General features: G+C 40.6%; 1 protein-coding gene across 1 annotated transcript; it reads left to right on the top strand.

Annotated features, from left to right (window-relative positions):
• Positions 1 to 3,839: 3,839 nt before the first annotated feature.
• Positions 3,840 to 13,549, top strand: LOC124285332. The gene is made up of 4 exons (XM_046721541.1): positions 3,840 to 3,972; positions 6,842 to 6,958; positions 11,868 to 11,987; positions 12,917 to 13,549. Exons 1-4 carry the CDS (start codon positions 3,901 to 3,903, stop codon positions 13,232 to 13,234), a joined length of 627 nt encoding a protein of 208 aa, XP_046577497.1. The 5' UTR covers positions 3,840 to 3,900; the 3' UTR covers positions 13,235 to 13,549.
• Positions 13,550 to 19,890: the final 6,341 nt, after the last annotated feature.

Here is a 19,890-nt window from a genome sequence, read left to right as displayed (position 1 = left end):
TTTAACCCTCGGGCAGGATGAGATAATATCTATTCTCCAATCTGTAGCAAACTATCTACGTTAGGAATGTAAAAGCATATGTCATCCTTGCGGTGATGTCAAACACAAATTGACATTCTTCATGCTGTGTAAATGTATGTTTCACGTTTTTAAGTTCAAGATTTAATTACTTTTTCACTTAATTTAATTCAGTAACATTGTATCTAAATTTAAGCCCTCAGCGTAAAATCGAAAAATGACAAAACATGATGTCAATGAAGCATATTCCAAATTTACGGAACCATTACTCATGAATAGAGAGACAGAACACGTTAATATACCAAATATTATTGCTGTCAAACTGAAAATATCAATTCAAGGACACGTTATAAATTGAGTTGACTTAAAGAATTTTCTTGACGCCACGGCAACGGAACTGAACAGCTACTTCCTGTAAAATGTTAGGGAATATGTTAATGACCTTTTGTCTGTCTATGAATATAAAAACACAGGAGTTTAAGTCCGCCTTGTGGCAGATTAAAGTGTGTTGGTTTATTTGGCAGAATTTCTGCTTGACTTACACCTCGACTGAAAAGAAAGTGTTTGCTCTAATTACTCTGTTGAACGGGAAGGGTCGTATCATGTCACTATTTACTACCGCAATGGCGTCTGTCGTTTACTTTTTACGTTTACCTTCATCCTCAGTATCCAGCAGAGCACCTGCGTTATATAGGGATCAACAGTTCTTGGAAATATGGAAACCAATAACGATGTTTTCATACACTGCAATCTTGTTGCAGACTGGATCGGTAGAAACATGCTACAAGTCAATATATAGAAAAGGATATCATTGAAATATAGGTTTTATGCTGTAAAAAATTCGAAAAGATGTGTTCCTTAATTCATACATATAAATCGTCAACCATTTTCGGTATTTCACTATTGTTGTACCTTTTTAATGTGGTGTGGCGGTCCTGTGTTAGTTTGCCCTGTTATAATGATATAATGAGGGACAAAAATAAGGGATCACATGAAAGCACAATTGTTCCTTTATTTCTTTCCAGGTCTTCTTCACAAGCCGCAAAGCTAAACAATTGTGCTTTCATGGCTTGTGAAGAAGACCTGGATAAAAATAAAGGAACAATTGTGCTTTCATGCGATCCCTTATATTTTTCCCTCAGTATATAATAATGCTACATGTGATAGAAATAAACCAAGCTCTCCGTTCGACCACTAAAGGATGTCCATGTTTTATATGCAGTTCTTATCAACAAATAAGCTCTAATCCACTGCCACCCGAGACGCGTAGGTTTCGCATAGAAAACGCGCCGCCTTCGCGATTGTTCATACGAGCTTAGGCAACAGACTGACAGACTGGCGGCGATATTTGGTTAATTTAACCGTCACATGATAAACATATCTAGAAAAAAAATTGGAATCTTAACGGTATGTCTACCGTACAAATATTGGCTTTCTGAACACTACAGCACATGTACATCCAAATAATTTAATAAAAAAATATTTAACAATAAAATAGTTAAAAAATAGAATTCAATTGAATCGTCGTGCCATGGTTTCCGACCGTTTCTTATATACGTCATGCAGTATATCGCCACATTGATAATACTTCATATAGGTCATGAGCAGCACTTTAAATGATTCTTTTTACTTAAATGTCAGATCGAGATGTTCGTGGAACCATAGTACGTAGGCGTCTGTTGGTTTATTCTCTCCTCCGACAATGAAGCTGAAAAGTGGTCTGAGGCGCAGCTTTGTTTCTAAATTAGGCAATCTGGGTTTTATCCCTATTTATCAAGAGACGTCACTTCAGACACCACACTGTGACAATATCCTGCATTCCGCGCAACTCTTCTGGAGGTGGGGCCACCGAGACAATATCGTCACTTTATGGTCGCAATGTGATGCATTCTTCCGTTATGTCAACACCATTCTTGAGATCTAACATCACAGCATGGCGTGAGCTACTGGTAACGGTTTATCTTGTATAACTACAGGGGTTAGTGACACGGGGGCTACAGGGATGATGTGGTTTGTGTACCGTACAATAGGGTAGGAGACATTGAAAACCTTGTCTTACTCCTTTAGGCACATTAACAAGTGAGTGAGTGAATGAGTCTTTACTCCGCTTTTAGCAATATTCCAGCAATGTCACGACGGGGGACACCAGAAATGGGCTTCACACTTCGTACCCATGAGGGGAATCGAACCCGGTTCTTCAGCGTGACGAGCGAGCGCTTTAACCACTTGGCTACTCCACCGCCCCACACATTAACAATGTGATAACATGGTATTTACATTAACGTATATAGATTATTGTCGGACAAAGGTTTTAAGTCGTCCCGTTAACATCGGCTTTTCTCAAAATTCAAAATTCTGTCGGCACTGAGGAATGACTTTCTAAGATATATATACAGCATACGTGTGTCTGTTGTTTAGCATAATTTCTGTTTTTCACTTACAAGTCACAGAGACACGATATGTCGTTAAAGCAGCTCCGGAAGCTTCCGGAAGCAGTCCTATAATCGAACTATTTAGAGTCTAAACCCATAAGGATATACAATTCTTCAAAATATATTTAAAGTGACACTGACATTAATGAAATTCATTTTAATGAAGTGTTCTTTCTCTCTGCTGCTTTAAATATGTCTAAATGTTTCAGAACATTGCAGTATTTGTGCTTGGATTTCGCGTGGACTTCGCAACGCGTCCGGGATCATATTCATTTCGTAATTATGTTTTGGTCCTACTGATACGCTAAGCCATGTTATTCTTCGAAGGCGTGTTTGGTTTGAGCTGGAGTGTAGATTATTTGTTGTCATATACAGAATATTTAAATAACCACGTCAAACAATTATATGTTATTTTGTCAACAGGAACCCACGCTCACCACGACAGCTTACGATTATATGCTCGCGACAAAAAGTTAAGGAACCCCCATCCCCATTTCTTTAATAAGACTTTGGTTAATCTACCATGCGGTGACAGATTAACAATAATAATATAAAAAAGGTGTTTCGTAATATATTTAGTTTTTGGCGTATCTGTTTTGGTATAAAAGACAACGGTTCAAAATAATATTCATCTCGCAGCCCCATTCATACATGACGTTATGTGCGTGCTCCAGGTACAGACAGCAGGTTGTGTCATCAGGTTTTGTTTAATTAATGATGTTTCATTACACTCGATGAACATTTTTTACGATCATTGCAGCAACCTGCTTTAATTCATAAAGCTCTCATTGAAGGGCGTCGTAGCATTATTATGGGAATACAATATAGCAGCACTGTGAGAAAATGCAGAAATACCACAACGTTTATGAATGAAATAAACCTGAATAAGTTCTCAATTTCCACAAATATGATTACAAGAAAACGTAGTGACGCTAAGCACAAGGGGAGAAAACTGATGTAAGATAAAATCATCAAATTAATTCCTCGCACCTGTTGAGCAAGGAAACGAATGCGGATTTTGAAATTTCTTTATTAAAACCGCCAACTCAAATCGTTTTCAATGACAATGAAAACACCGGTCTTTTTATCCCCTGTACGAAACGGGTTCACGGAGGTCCATATGGTCGTAAATAACATAAATTGAGCTAATTTGAAATCAGATTTAATCCGAAACGAAAATCGTCAATATCACACGATTTTCCACTCGAAGTAGTTACACTTGTTGCTGGCAGTCGCGAGTAAGCATTGATTCAACTTGAAATACTCTTAGTGTAAACATGTTTATCGGGGAGGACAAACACAGTACACATGGCGGCCATTTGCAGGGGTCATTTGTCATGTCTGTCAACGGGTATATATCAGGGGCGAGCCAATCATTCGGCCGCATACCCCTTTCAGTCTCGGAGCTGCTAACTTGGAGGAGAAAACGCGAGATCCTGAAAGTCTCACAATGTTGCGGATATTGGCCTGTCTGATTGTCTTGGCATCGTTTGGCGCCTCGCAGTCGGCGACACTTCACAGGGTAAATATGTTTTAAAGTTTCGTTTATTTTGAGAATTCTTCATTTACTTTTTGAATTTCTTGTACGCATTTTGACAGTGTTTGGACTTTTTACAGCTAATTTTAACAAAATCGCATTTTGTTATCTGTAGTAAAGAAGGGGCATTAGTAAGTATGAACAAAATAACTTCTTTGAAATTCAAAGGTGTACCTTCTTCAGTACTGGAGGAAACGCAAGATTATGTCCTGAAAAGTTAAATGTTGGAGATACTGGATGCGTCGAATGGTCTTGCTATCGTTTTGACCAAAGCTATCGGAGATACTTTCACAAATATAATAATTATTTACATTTTTTAAACATCTAGTGTAATAAGTTAGAACGTTGTAATTATAATTACATTCTGTTATATAAAAAATTGTAAGTAAGACTAGTTCCACTGGATCAATCGCTGACACACCGTTGATTTCTTTAAATAATTAAATTCTTGGACAAGTTTGTTATGATATTTCGTTATATGTTAAATTATTCAAAAGATTAAGATAAATAATAGTAAGGTTTCGCATGGAATCTCTTCCTGTCATTATTTCCACGAATGTGGTGGAAAGGGGTCGTCTGGATGCATTTTTCTTTTCTTTCTTTTTTAGTGAAGGTAATAAGGGAATAATCTTTTAGAAATATCTAAAATCTTTCATATGACAGTACGTCTCGACTTCACCGTGTAAACAAGTACACGGACACTTTAATAAATTAGTTCCGTAAGTAGCTTGATAGAAAAAGGACAGAGTACGATAAGAGCACTTTTACGCCGAGGGAAACGCATTTCAGACTCAGGAAACGTTTTACAAATCATTTTGAAAGTTATCCGAGTTGTTCATAATATTCTGTTCACTTGAACACATTACATGGGTGTTTCGAAATATTCAAACAGGGTCAAATCTTTGACCCAAGCTGATTTCCAAAGGATTTAGATAACAATTGAAACATTAGGCCCAAAAGTCGTCTTAGGTCACAGACCTGCTCCTACTTAAGCGTTCTCACAGTGTGGTAATCGGTAATGTCTGAAGTCCAAAACTTTTAATGGTAGGAAAGAATCGAAACACATATCTAGTCAAATGGACATCTGGGATAATTTTCATGCTGGTATTTGGAAAATTAAAATTATATATTTCGGTTCGGCCTTCTCTTTACACATGTCTTGTAGATTTGGACAATAACAGTAGTGTTTCATTTAAGTCTGGTTCAGAAGACTACAGTCGCGAAACGTCGGTGATCTCAGTCCAGACAATAGTTAATACACCTTTGAAGCCAATCCTCCCCGTAAATACAGTATAGGCTAAATATCCAGTCAGCAAAGCGAGGTGTAATATCATATTTCATTGGATGAATCTCATACTTCTATTGGGGCGGTGGGGTAGCCTAATGGTTAAAGCGTTGGCTTGTCACGCCGAAGACCCGGGTTCGAATCCCTACAATGGCCACAATGTGTGAAGCCCATTTCTGGTGTCCCCCGCCGTGATGTTGCTGGAATATTGCTAAAAGTGGCGTAAAACCAAACTCAGTCAGTCAGTCAGTCAGTCAGTCAAACTTCTATTTGGAATAAATGCGAAACATTCATTTTTTTGGTGCCTTAATGTGAAACAAACAGTATACGTTAGATTATGCCAACCAGTATTTCTTGTTATTAATTTCTATTAATTAATATAATGATGTATCTTAATTTACCCTACGTACTGTATACAATACACAATTAGGTGTACCATCAATAATAATGTGATGTATTTGTGCCTTGAAGATGTCCCCGTTTTTAACACATTAATGCTATGGCTTAATATATCGGTTCTATATCGTAGCAGTGTTTCCCATACACAAATAAGCCCATACCTAAGAGTCTGTACCTCATCTTGCTGTTGCGCGTTCATCGGCCGCACCAGGATATGGTGATTGTGGGTTTGAATCCCACGTATGATCCTTCGTCAGTCACCACCATAGTCTTGCAATTGGTTGTCTCTAGGCTGCTGAAACCCTTGAAGGTCCAGGTTAGAATTGATCTTCAGCAACCCATGCTTGTCGTACGAGGCGACTAACGGGATCGGGTTGTCAGGTTCGCGGACTTGGAATACACATGTCATCGTATCCAAATTGCGTAGATCGATGCTCATGCTGTAAATAATCGATTGTCTTTTCCAGACTCGATTATTTACACACCGACGCCATGTAGCTGGAACATTGCTGAGTGCGGCGTAAAACTAAACTCACTCACTGACTCACTCACTAGGCTGCTGAACGTCTAACGTAACACCTTTATATAGGTTTTCTCTCAGTTTTAGTGAGAGCTCCGTGATATAACTGAAATACGGTTCAAAGAAATGTCACACCCAACTCACTCACTTGTTAAAGTGAATCTATAACAGAGACAACAGTGAAACTCCTTGAACCATGTATAACCGGACTGGTCCATATATCCAGGGCACTGACATTTTGCGCATAGAGTTGCGTCCCTAGGTGTGCAAGGATCTATAGTTCTACTTGCGATTCCCATAATTGCCCATATCATAATCTATTGTTGGTTTGTCTGCTCCCTACCCGTGGGTGTCTCCAAAATGGAAAATGTATAAACAACTCAGCGTCCTCCTCTCCCAATAGGAAACTGCCACGCTCTCATATAACGGAAATACAGTATACAGTTATAACGAACTCCCAGGGACCATAGTTGTAGTTCGTTATAACCGTAGTTCGTAATATGCATTTCGACAAAGGTAAACAAGAGACCGGGACCAAAAAAGCCCAAACGAAGTTTACTGTATTTTTCAAAACGGTGTTGAACCTAACTCACCCACACATGTCCTCGATCGAAGTTCGTAGGTTTAACTAAACAACTGTTTTGCTGCAGAATAAGAGATGGAACAACGGCGGCGATGAGTATGCTGTTGCCCCTGACTACAAGCCCATGGCACTGGATGACCCGAGAAGACAGAAGCAGGTTGAGACCTACTCGGACACTGCTCAGGTAAATACCGACGGTTATTATTTTAAACTTCTTTTCTTTTCTTTTTTAATCAATTTGTAGATTGATCCTTTGTTATCCTGGACATGAGCCCTTCTCTTTATCTAGGATGTTTGGAACAAAAATCTGAATTAAATGAAAATACAAACGGTATTTTGCCGAGACTTGCGGCCCTTGGGTACGCCAGAATCTTATGACACTAAAGTGTTTCTCCCATATTGAGCTGGCATGGTGTGATATAACTGGAATATTGGTCACAACCCGTGAAGATCCGGGTTAGAATTGATCTTCAGTAACCCATGCTTGTCGTAAGAGGCGACTAACGGGATCGGATGGTCAGGCTCGCTGACTTGGTTGACACATGTCATCGGTTCCCAATTGGGCAGATCGATGCTCATGCTGTTGATCACTGGATTGTCTGGTCCAGACTCGATTATTTACATCCCGCCGCCATATAGCTGGAATATTGCTGAGTGCGGCGTTAAACAACAAACAAATAAATAAATTAAGCCCAACCCACCCGCTGCATATCTTGATATCCGAAGCACTGACAGGTGGGAGTGTTTGATCTAACGGAAGCAGTTTGAATCTTTAGGTCATATGAACTATATTTGGCTTCTTCATTTGACTCTGTCTTGAACCAGTCAAGAAAACTATATCTCTAACAAAATGGAACAATATTCTTACTCCATGCTTACAATCTCCTACCCAGTGTTCCATGCAGCCAGCCAGCATAGTACCTCTGCCACATGCCAGAAAAATGTGACGATTCGTCACATCTTGCACCGTCCATTCAATATAATGTACAGATGTGTTAGCCTTGTGGTTAAAGCGTCCGGGTCGTCACGCTGAAGATGTGGTACAATGTGTGAAATCAATTTCTGGTGTCCCCGCCGTGATATTGCTGGAATATTGCTAAAAGCGGCGTAAAACCATACTCACTCACTCCAATTTAGTCTTGAAATGCTAACGTACTGAGAGACAAGTCTAGGTAATTGGGTCCTATTTCCACCTCGGAAACCCGAGGAGAGACAAGTCCAGGCACTGGGGTCCTATTTCCACCTCGGAAACCCGAGCAGAGACAAGTCCATTTAATGGGGTCCTATTTCCACCTCGGAAACCCGAGGAGAGACAAGTCCATTTAATGGGGTCCTATTTCCACCTCGGAAACCCGAGGAGAGACAAGTTTGGGGTGTCGGGGATCAACTTAGAACTATAATACCTATGGAGAGACACTCTGTAGAGTGTAGAGATACTTGAGTGAGTGAGTGAGTGAGTGAGTGAGCGAGCGAGCGAGAACTTGAGCTTGCTTACCAAAACACTTCTCAGCAATATAAATTCCAAATCACAGCTGAACAACGTCCGTCGACAATACAGCCCATTATGCTGTTATTTGTTATCAGTCATATTGTCTTGCTTCATTTACCCAGCGACTGCTGGTGTCACGTCAATGAGTGTAAGGTCAATGTAATTGAGATGTATGGCGAACCTGGGTACACTACACTCCCACCTACCCCGCCATGTGTATTGTAATCTCGCTTAATATCTCGGCCGTAATATGCGTGCTGGAGAAGGATATGACTTTAATTGGGAATACTTGCCTCTCTGGGGATCAGTAGGAGCGCCCCGAATGATAAAGACGGTTCATTATGATAATCTGGATGCATTCGTCACCATTCGCATGTTTCCGTATCCTACATTCGGCATGTCTCGGAATGTCACGAGTGCGTCACGAACTAATCTCCACGCATGTGAGGATTATTTATTGAAAACAAGGGACTTAATCGAGTGTTTTCTATGCGTAGTGTAACTGGGATATTGATATATACGGCAGTGAATATTCAGGGACCTTTTTGGGGGATCGTGTCACTCCGTTGAATAAACGATCGTATTCTTTATGCCGCAAATAACAAAGGGACCCGGGGTTCGGAGTCAAGTTGTGAAATGCTGTGTATTGAGAAGCGTGTTATTGAATAATTTGAAATAATTTGAAACATACTTACTTACTTACTTAATCGTTTCGGGTTGGTATCGATCACATTACATAGATGAAGTGTTGGCCCAAGACAGAAGCCATATGTATATATTTCAATTACTCAGCCATTTCTATAAGGTTCGTCACGACATTATATATTATAGTTTATATTTAACAACTGGAATAACATGCATGTGTGTTGTATGTAAAGTGTATCAAGTGTTTGATAGGCATTAGAGGACTTAGGTGGATGAATCAATAGCAGATTCGCGTTATTGGTTATAGTGAGTGAGTGAGTGTAGGTTTACGCCGCTTTTTGCAACATTCAAGCAATATCATGGCGGGGGACACCAGAAATGGGCTTCACACATGGTACCCATATGGAGAATCGAACCCGGGTATTCGGTGTGACGAGTGAACGCTTTGACCACTAGGCCCGCAATCGCCCCTCACTAGAAACTGGAAAAACTTTATGGATAACGACGTCTATGTTGTTACTTCTTGTCCTTTCACCAGATAACAGCTATAAACCACCAAGACGTTGTTATCCGTAAATGTTTCCATTCTTTGCATTCATTTTTATTGGGCATAATTATTCTAAATTACCATAATGCAGAAAATACTCGAAGAAAATACAGAATGTGAAGGTGAGCTACAGACCCTGTGTCTTATTTCAATGACCCGAGCGGATCGTTGTTAGAGAATATCCCTAAATCGCCCCTCAACAAGGGTCATGCAATGATCAAATGGGTTTAAGGTAACGCAAGTATGTGTCTTCACAACTGGGTATTATGTTTTTAAACTTACTTCAACCTCTTCACGTTGTCACACGAGCGCCCTCTGTCGGCACTTGCATACCTTTACTACTGGAACCAACAAGTGCCACCTGACGTCCTTATGCCCCGTACATAGAAACACACAGGCCTTAGATGGATTTGCATTTGTCTTTTGATTGACATATGTAACACGTTATTCGGTCACAAGAAGATTGCAATATCTACTGTTATAACGTTGTCTGTTTTTATATTATCTTTTGTTCATAATTTTTTTTCTCGATAATCTGCTTCACGAACGTTGTGTCCAAACTATGACTAAGGGTATCAGACAGGATAAATTCTGATGTGCAAAACATTGAGCCCTGGATTACACAAGGTACTTGAAAATACTCTTAACCTGGTGAATGGACCAATGACTATAACTGTAACATACGCTTATATACTGAGGGAAAGAAATTTTGCAACTACCGAGGAAAGCCCGTGTTTGGTGTGCGGTTTGGTAGGAAATTAAATTATGTATCGCGGTGAATTTCAAAGTTTTTCGGCAATTATGTGATATGAAACCTTACACTGCCCATGAGAAGCTTATTCGTCGTTACATGTAACGTATTAGACAGTACAACAGCACTGATATATCATTGATAGGAAGCGTTTTCATGCAGTTGTTTATATGTATTAGTATAAATATGTATTATCTCCTTTTCAGGAACATTTTTATATTTCAGTAAGACAAATGAGAGTGTGGCATGTCTGTTACTCATAAATACTGAATAGGTCCATTTCGTTTCATCTCCCCGGCGATTTGAAATTTGAAATATAGGGGTGGGAGCAAGCTTATATGGAGCTACCTGAACGTGAGGACGTTTTACCGCTCCATTGAAACCAACAATCCCAGCTACAACTCGGACACACACGTAATACTTGAGGGAACTGACCAATGGACATCGCAAATGATATATTAAAAATGAAGAGGTCAACACAGAATTCAACTTGTTATATGTTGGAAGAACATTTCAAACGTACAACATTTTTTTCAAATTTCAGATTTCACTCCTACGCTAAAAAAAACCGGAACGCTAAGTCATCCATTAGATTTAGTCGTAAACATTCCTTATCAAAGTTGTCTTATTAATAACCCGACTCCAAGCACCTGTAATCTCAACATGATTGTTGCCTTATCGAATAGTTAATAAACGACGCCTTTAACCCTGTGTGGAGCACTCTATTTCTATACTCTGTCTGAGCGAGTCTAACTTGGTGATTTATGTGGGACTGCGATCGGCACTCCAACCAGATTTAAGTTTTTGCTCTGTCAACGCTTTTGACATACGTCACAAATTAATTGTTTTGTCAGTTTGTTTCCCTTTTAAGTCAAAGTCCGTGACTTGAAGCCAGTTTCCTGGGCGCCTGTCAAATTGGGAATAAATGTTTGTGTAGGCGCCATTCGCTACTTTCCCAGGGTGTTCCCTTCAGCATCGTTTTTTCAAAACTCAACGAGTTTTTAAAATTATAAATGCACTAACAGTTAGTATAAATTTCAATTAAATATTTAGTTCCAAGGTCTTTTTTTTCAATCTATATTGTTAACATTTAAACCGGTTGTATGATAGGTAAGGTGTCACGTGGTTCTGTGAATATCAGTTGAAGTCTGATGTTGAATGCTGGCGGCGGATAGTCTATGAATGGGTGACTGCGACTCCTTGAAGTCTCTCGGGCTTACGTTCAAATCTAGTCCCAGAATCCGTGTTTGGGTTCGTCTACAGTGCTGTTAAGTAGCCAAGTGCACGTGGTTCAAGTTGTATCCTGACCATGATACAAATGATGAAGCTGATTTCCCCAGAGTTGTATACTCCTGAAACTCTAGCAAGTCTACAATGGCCATGCTCACAAATTCTTATTGTAGGACTGACTGACTGACTGACTGAGTGTAGTTTTACTCCGCTTTTAGCAATGTACCAGCTACATCACGGCGGGAGAACACCAGAAATGGGCTTCACACATTGTACCCATGTGGGGATTCGAACCCGGGTCTTCGGCGTGACGAGCCAACGCTTTAACCACTAGGCTACCTCACCGCCCCCTTATTGTAGGATAGATTGTGAGTCTCTTGCTATCGATATTCCAGTAATGAAAATGTCATTCATATATGAACTCCTTGCAGGGTTTGACTGTGGTCAAGGATCCCTCTGACGGAATCAAGGCGTGCTTCATCACCGACCTTGACCCCGAGTTCTTCCTGGACACAGAGGAGAAACTTGGAATCGTTAGCTCTCCCGACCATGTACGTATCACGCTCCATCTTGATGAGACTACGGAAGTTTAGTTTCCACCCTTGTCGGTCTAGGCTTCATTTTCTTAGATGTATTTTTGCTGGATTAGCGAGACTATGTATCGCCCAATCAAATTCGATTATACTGAAATGGAGATCACGTTCGTACGTGTCACTGTGGCATTACTATATCTTTAATCTACATGCTTTAATGGCGTGAGGTAATCCACTTGTACTGGTGGTCTGTGAGGCAGGAACCGCGAAACTTTTCTGCGATAAACTTTATCAGATGGCGTCTTAAATGGGCGACCTCATTTGAAAGACAGGAGGGACATAGAAGAAACATACCTATCTCTCCCTCTCTCTCTCTCTCTCTCTCTCTCTCCCTCTCTCTCTCCCCCCCCTCTCTCTCCTCTAACTCTCTCCCCCTTTCTCTCACCCTCTCTCTGCCTCTCTGGCTCCCCTCTCTCCCCTCTTTATCTCCCTCCAACTCACCTGTCTCTCACTCTTTTCCTCTATCTCTCTGTCCCTCTCTGTCCCTCTCTTCCCTCACTCTCTTACTTCCTCCCTCTCTCTCACTCTCTTCCCCTCTCCCTATACCCCTCTCCTACTCGCCCACTCTTCCTTCTTCCCTCTCTCTCACTCTCTTCCTCCCCTTCTCTCTCTCTCTACCTCACCTACTCTCCCGTCTTCCTCCCTCCCTCTCCTCTCTCTCCCTCTCTCTCTCTCCTCCCTACTCTCCCTCTCCCCTTCTATATCTCTCTCCCTCCCCCACTCTCCCTTTCTCCTCTCTTCTTCCCCTTCTATCTCTCTCTCCCTCTCCTTCCCCTACTCTCCCTTTCTCTCTCACTCTCTTCCTCCCTCCCTCTATCTCTCCTCCACCCCCTTTCTCTCTCTCACTCAGATACATTGACTTACTCCATGTCTCAATTATATTTCAGGAGCCCTTCATCGTCAGCAGCCCGATAAAATTCGAGGAACTTCAAGACAGGGCTGGTCCCATCATCAGCAAACTCTGCAGCCGTCTTCACACTTTCTGGCTGAACGCACAACTCCCTCCTCCCCTGGCCAAAGGCCAAGCCCCGCCCTCTACTATCAAATCCACACCCGCTATCATCAGAACTCCAGCCCCAATCCACCTGGCCAACCACAACATAGTTGAGACCGTCCTTGCCCCAGGGGCTCAAGCTCATGTGATGAGAACCCCTCCCCCACTTCACCGCGACTTCAAGACCCCACCCCTCTGCCCAAAGCCATGAGGACCCCACCCCCACTCCCCACAACTTTAAAGTCCCCCCTCCCCTGAAGTAAAGACTTTCCTCCCCTGACCTACATGAAACGTAACATGCATTTTTGTGGAGAGATTTATTAGACGTTATGTTGTTATGTCGCGATGTATAGAGGCAGAGAGAGAATCACACTACCCAAGTCAGATATATATGGAGGTGAACTTACTTTAACTAATGTCCTGGTTTTAATCCACGCTTGAGTTTCTGCCTGCACTGGGAGTTTCAGGATCATCGATGTCATGTTAGCGAATCCACAGACTTAATCCAATAAATTCTCTTGTCATACCCAGGGTTATGTTCTTATTCACTGTGCGTGTTTGTGCTGATTTACTGGTGGAAGGATGTTTGAGGGATTTACACTTATTCTGTCGATAATTATTTTTGACGTATATAACCGGATGCAGTATTTGCCTTTAACCCTGAAATGCTGCAGACCCTAAGGGCCCAGAACCATAAAAGTTGCGGGTCCTGATCAGAATGAGTAGGCCCTATATTTTAATATGGAAATAACACTCTTAGTTATTGGGGATGAAACAGCTGTTGGCCATAAAGACCTGCAGAAAACAAAAGCTGTGGTCGGAGTGGTTTTAAGTCGGCTTCGGGCCTAAGGACCGACGTTAATTTCGAACGCTGACCGGATGCAAACACTAACATTGTATTAGACAAATGTTATGTAACATGTAAATATGATCGATTCTGGGCCACAAAGACAAGTGATTAATATTATGAACAAGTCCTCAAGGGGACGATGACACACCACACGATCGAGGAAATGTTACTAGTATCTATTACCAGCTGGGACGGTGGTGTAGCCTAGTGGTTAAAGCGTTCGCTCGTCACGCCGAGGACTCGGGTTCGATTCCCCACATGGGTGCAATGTGTGAAGCCCATTTCTGGTGTCCGTCGCCTGGAATATTGCTAAAAGCGGCGTAAAACCATTCTCACTTACTCACTCACAATTACCAGCGTTTCTTGGTCAGCTGAACAGTTACAAAAATCAGCCCTCAGCCCATGGAGACAAACATTTACTGTTACAGGTTAAGGGTAACAATTAACTGTATATTATAACGATATTATGCTGTATATCACAAGGCGTACATTTCACGCCAAAGTGGAACACGGAATGTCCAACACAGTAGAGGATGTTGGTAAGATTTGTAAACTACGTCGCCATAAAGAAAGTGAGTGAGTGAGTTTAGTTTTACGCTGCTTGTAGCAATATTCCAGCAATATCACGACGGGGGATACCAGAAATAGGCTTCACATATTGTGCCCATGTGGGGAATCGAACCCGGTTCTTCGGCGTGGCGAGTGAACGCTTTAACCACTAGGTTGCCCCACCGCCCTGACTGTTATAAGCAAACCCAGACACACAATAATTGCGAATCTGAGATTCGAAGGCGCTGGTACTGTTTCCGGCATACCTAAGGGAATGCATTTAAGAGGCTGGTAATTAGAAACGGAGCGGGGAATATGTACCCTGGGAGACAAACGCCTAAACAAGACTGTTATAAGCAATCCTAGCTTGTCAGAATGCCGTACATACCTTTATGGCGAAACAGTTAGGACTTGTCAAGTGGTCTGAAGTCGAAGGAGCTGGTTCCCACTTTCATGGATAAGGTTCTTGTAGCAGTGACAGAATTATACCGTCTCTACCAGATAAGTAAGAAATGACATGAATCTGTCTGATTTCCTTGGTTTTGTTTGTTTGTTTGTTTGTTTGTTTGTTTGTTTATTTGTTTGTTTGTTTGTTGTTTATCATGGTCACTCGAACAATTACACAGGCACTATGTATCATTGTCACTCGAAGGCGACGCTTATCTGGTTGATCCTGCCAGTAATCATATGCTTGCCTCAAAGATTAAGCCATGCATGTCTAAGTACCAACTCTAGCACAGTGAAACTGCGAATGGCTCATTAGATCAGTTATGGTTCCTTAGACGATACAATCCTACTTGGATAACTGTGGCAATTCTAGAGCTAATACATGCACAAGAGAAACATGTTTGTTGTTTATCATTGTCACTCGAACAATTACACAGGCACTATGTATCATTGTCACACGAACAATTACACAGGCACTATGTATCATTGTCACACGAACAATTACACAGGCACTATGTATCATTGTCACTCGAACAATTACACAGGCACTATGTATCATTGTCACACGAACAATTACACAGGCACTATGTATCATTGTCACTCGAACAATTACACAGGCACTATGTACCATTGTCACTCGAACAATTACACAGACACTATCTATCATCGTCACATCAACCAAACCAACCAAACAAACAATATGCATCACTGTCACTCGAACAACAAAACAATCAATATCTATCATTGTCACTCGAACAACCAAACAAACAATATGGTCATTGTCACTCGTACAACCAAACAAACAATATGCATCATTGTCACTCGTACAACCAAACAAACAATATGCATCATTGTCACTCGAACAACCAAACAAACAATATGCTCATTGTCACTCGAACAACCAAACAAACAATATGCATCATTGTCACTCGAACAATCAAACAAACAATATGTATCATTGTCACTCGAACAATCAAACAAACAATATGCATCACCGTCACTCGAACAATCAAACAAATAATATGCATCACCGTCACTCGAACAACCAAACAAACAATATGCATCATTGTCACTCGAACAACCAAACAAACAATATGTATCATTGTCACTCGAACAACCAAACAAACAATATGTATCATTGTCACTCGTACAACTAAACAAACAATATGCATCATTGTCACTCGTACAACAAACAAACAATATGTATCATTGTCACTCGAACAACCAAACAAACAATATGTATCATTGTCACTCGAACAACCAAACAAACAATATGCATCATTGTCACTCGTACAACCAAACAAACAATATGCATCATTGTCACTCGAACAATCAAACAAACAACATGCATCACCGTCACTCGAACAATCAAACAAACAATATGCATCACCGCCACTCGAACAACCAAACAAACAATATGAAAATTGTCACTCGTACAACCAAACAAACAATATGTGTCATTGCCACTCGAACAACCAAACAAACAACATGGTCATTGTCACTCGTACAACCAAACAAACAACATGCATCACTGTCACTCGAACAATCAAACAAACAATATGCTCATCGTCACTCGTACAACCAAACAAACAATATGCTCATTGTCACTCGTACAACCAAACAATTATATATGCATCATTGTCACTCGAACAATCAAACAACAACATGCATCACCGTCACTCGAACAATCAAACAAACAATATGCATCACCGCCACTCGAACAACCAAACAAACAATATGAAAATTGTCACTCATACAACCAAACAAACAATATGTGTCATTGCCACTCGAACAACCAAACAAACAACATGGTCATTGTCACTCGTACAACTAAGCAAACAATATGCATTATTGTCACTCGTACAACTAAAAAAAAATATGTATCATTGTCACTCAAACAAACAAGCAAACAATATGTATCACCGTCACTCGAACAATCAAACAAACAATATGCATCACCGTCACTCGAACAATCAAACAAACAATATGCATCACGGTCACTCAAACAACCAAACAAACAATATGCATCACCGTCACTCGAACAATCAAACAAACAATATGCATCACCGTCACTCGAACAATCAAACAAACAATATGCATCATTGTCACTCGAACAATCAAACAAACAATATGCATCACCGTCACTCGAACAATCAAACAAACAATATGTATCATTGTCACTTGAAGAACCAAACAAACAATATGGTCATTGTCACTCGAACAATCAAACAAACAATATGCATCACCGTCACTCGAACAATCAAACAAACAATATGCATCACCGTCACTCGAACAATCAAACAAACAATATGCATCACCGTCACTCGAACAATCAAACAAACAATATGCATCACCGTCACTCGAACAATCAAACAAACAATATGTATCACCGTCACTCGAACAACCAAACAAACAATATGTATCATTGTCACTCGAACAATCAAACAAACAATATGCATCACCGTCACTCGAACAATCAAACAAACAATATGCATCACCGTCACTCGAACAATCAAACAAATAATATGCACAATCAAACGTATCCATCAACAAACAAACAATATGCATCATTGTCACTCGAACAATCAAACAAACAATATGCATCACCATCACTCGAACAATCAAACAAACAATATGCATCACCATCACTCGAACAATCAAACAAACAATATGCATCACGTCACCGAACAATCAAACAAACAATATGCATCACCGTCACTCGAACAATCAAACAAACAATATGCATCACCGTCACTCGAACAATCAAACAAACAATATGCATCACCGTCACTCGAACAATCAAACAAACAATATGCATCACCGTCACTCGAACAACCAAACAAACAATATGCATCACCGTCACTCGAACAATCAAACAAACAATATGTATCACCATCACTCGAACAATCAAACAAACAATATGCATCACCATCACTCGAACAATCAAACAAACAGTCATTGTCACTCGAACAATCAAACAAACAATATGCATCACCGTCACTCGAACAATCAAACAAACAATATGCATCACCGTCACTCGAACAATCAAACAAACAATATGCATCACCGTCACTCGAACAACCAAACAAACAATATGTATCATTGTCACTCGAACAAACAATATGGTCATTGTCACTCGAACAATCAAACAAACAATATGTATCACCATCACTCGAACAACCAAACAAACAATATGCATCACCATCACTCGAGCAATCAAACAAACAAGATGTATTATCATCACTCGAACAATCAAACAAACAGTATGTATCATTGTCACTCGATACGTAAGGACACGCGCCATCATCAAATGATGTTACAGCACTATAAGAACCGTCACTCAAACCAATGAATCCTTATACTGAAATATTTCCTCGTCGAGAAAAACGAAAAATGTTACGAAGTCTGGTCCCCACATTAACTTTACATGGCCATCTCGGCCGGAATCCCACTAATCCATCGCCCCTCCCGTTGGAGAGGAATGTTTGCCCTCCTGGAATCCCAAGTGTTGTTTCTGTGGCCAAACTTACCCCCTGGGGCGCTGGAACCTCTCCACATCAAACTAAATTATAAAGTTTACCGCAATGCAAATCTTCTGTTGTAATAAACATTTCATCAAGATCCCAGACATGGGGAAACAGCTCGTCGTCAACCACCCCGTGACAGGATATGCTTGTTGATATGTCCTACTTAGAGTAAGGGGCAGAGGTGTTTTCTCTAAACATTCAACTCGAGAACGAATATCGCTTTGACTTTATGTAGAAAATGTGACATATTATCTACTGAACACATCTATTTGGCCGAGAACATGCCATTATATAGCGTTACAGATTAATAATGGCTTAAAATCTTATCTGAATAATTGCTCTTTAAATTTATTACTGAAAGAATAAAAGAAGTATATTCTTTAAAATTGAATTTGACCAATTACGTAAATCCAAACAAAAATATGTATCTTCATCACTCGAACAATAGCAAACAATCTGTGTCATTGTCACTGGAACTTTTAAAAACCCAAGCCAAATCAGTTTCGGAAACACTACAAACTTACAGTCAAAATCACAACGTTGATACCCGTATCATAAGTATGACAATCAAAGCACCAAACTGTATTAGTTTCAGCATCACTAAATATGTTTGTATGTTTTCATTTGGGCGGCAGTTTACACAGTTCCGACCCGTTGGCATTTCGAGTAAGAACTTAAGTGCCCAGTAACCCATGCTTGTTGTGACAGGCGATTATAGGGATCAGATGGTCAGACTTAGTGACTTGGTCCGCGTTATGCCATCGTATCCCAACTGCCAGGATAGATTCTCATGATGTCAATCACTCGATTATTTCCTGACCGCCTTCATATACTCTCCAAAAATGAAACGCATTGGTGATATATGAAATTTCAAATATTTTTCAAAATTAGTGTTTGATAGTTATACTTTCGCCTTTATAATGTTGGTTTGTGTACATGGAACAAATGCATATCGCAAAACGCATCTTCGGAAACATTTATGTACGCTTACGTTTGAAAGTGTCAACTTGAATGAAAATGTCATGGAGAAAAAGTCGTTCGAACACGTACGTGCAGCTCTTAGGGTCATTGCCTATATGAGCCCGTTTTGCTTTTAGACGGCCATTGGCCTATTTTGGCCCTGTGCTGCGACAACTACATCTACGTCGACGGATCCAGTGGTGCAATAACGTTCGATTCTGGAATCTACAAAACTGGCGACGTGTATGGTTCAGTAACGAATCGAGTACGTGTCTATCGACTTCGAAATGAACGCTTTGCCCTGAAACGTGTCGCCCAGGTTGACCGATATGGTGGTGAAAGTGTCATGATGTGGGGAGGCATATCCTACCAGAAATCTAACTTTGTGCGGCTTCAGGGCAATTTAACTGTTATTCGGTACAGAGACGAGATCTTAAGGATTCACATGGTTCCGATCATTGACCGCCAGAGGGAGTTATTCCAGCAAGATCATGCCAGGCATCACACAGCACATCCACTATTCAGTATCTTCAG

This window comes from Haliotis rubra, unplaced genomic scaffold, assembly GCF_003918875.1.
Source record: "Haliotis rubra isolate DU_JTF1 unplaced genomic scaffold, ASM391887v1 Scf359, whole genome shotgun sequence".
Taxonomy (NCBI): Eukaryota; Metazoa; Mollusca; class Gastropoda; order Lepetellida; family Haliotidae; genus Haliotis; species Haliotis rubra.
The sequence above is the reverse complement of the archived record's forward strand: the minus strand, read 5'-3'. Positions and strand labels throughout refer to the sequence as shown.

What these genes read in the sequence shown, in the direction of transcription:
- LOC124285332 (XM_046721541.1), top strand. Translation starts at nt 3,901, where the DNA reads ATGTTGCGGATATTGGCCTGTCTGATTGTCTTGGCATCGTTTGGCGCC. An exon ending in CCTACTCGGACACTGCTCAG is followed by an intron (nt 6,959 to 11,867) that starts GTAAATACCGAC and finishes AACTCCTTGCAG; the next exon opens with GGTTTGACTGTGGTCAAGGA. An exon ending in TCGTTAGCTCTCCCGACCAT is followed by an intron (nt 11,988 to 12,916) that starts GTACGTATCACG and finishes ATTATATTTCAG; the next exon opens with GAGCCCTTCATCGTCAGCAG.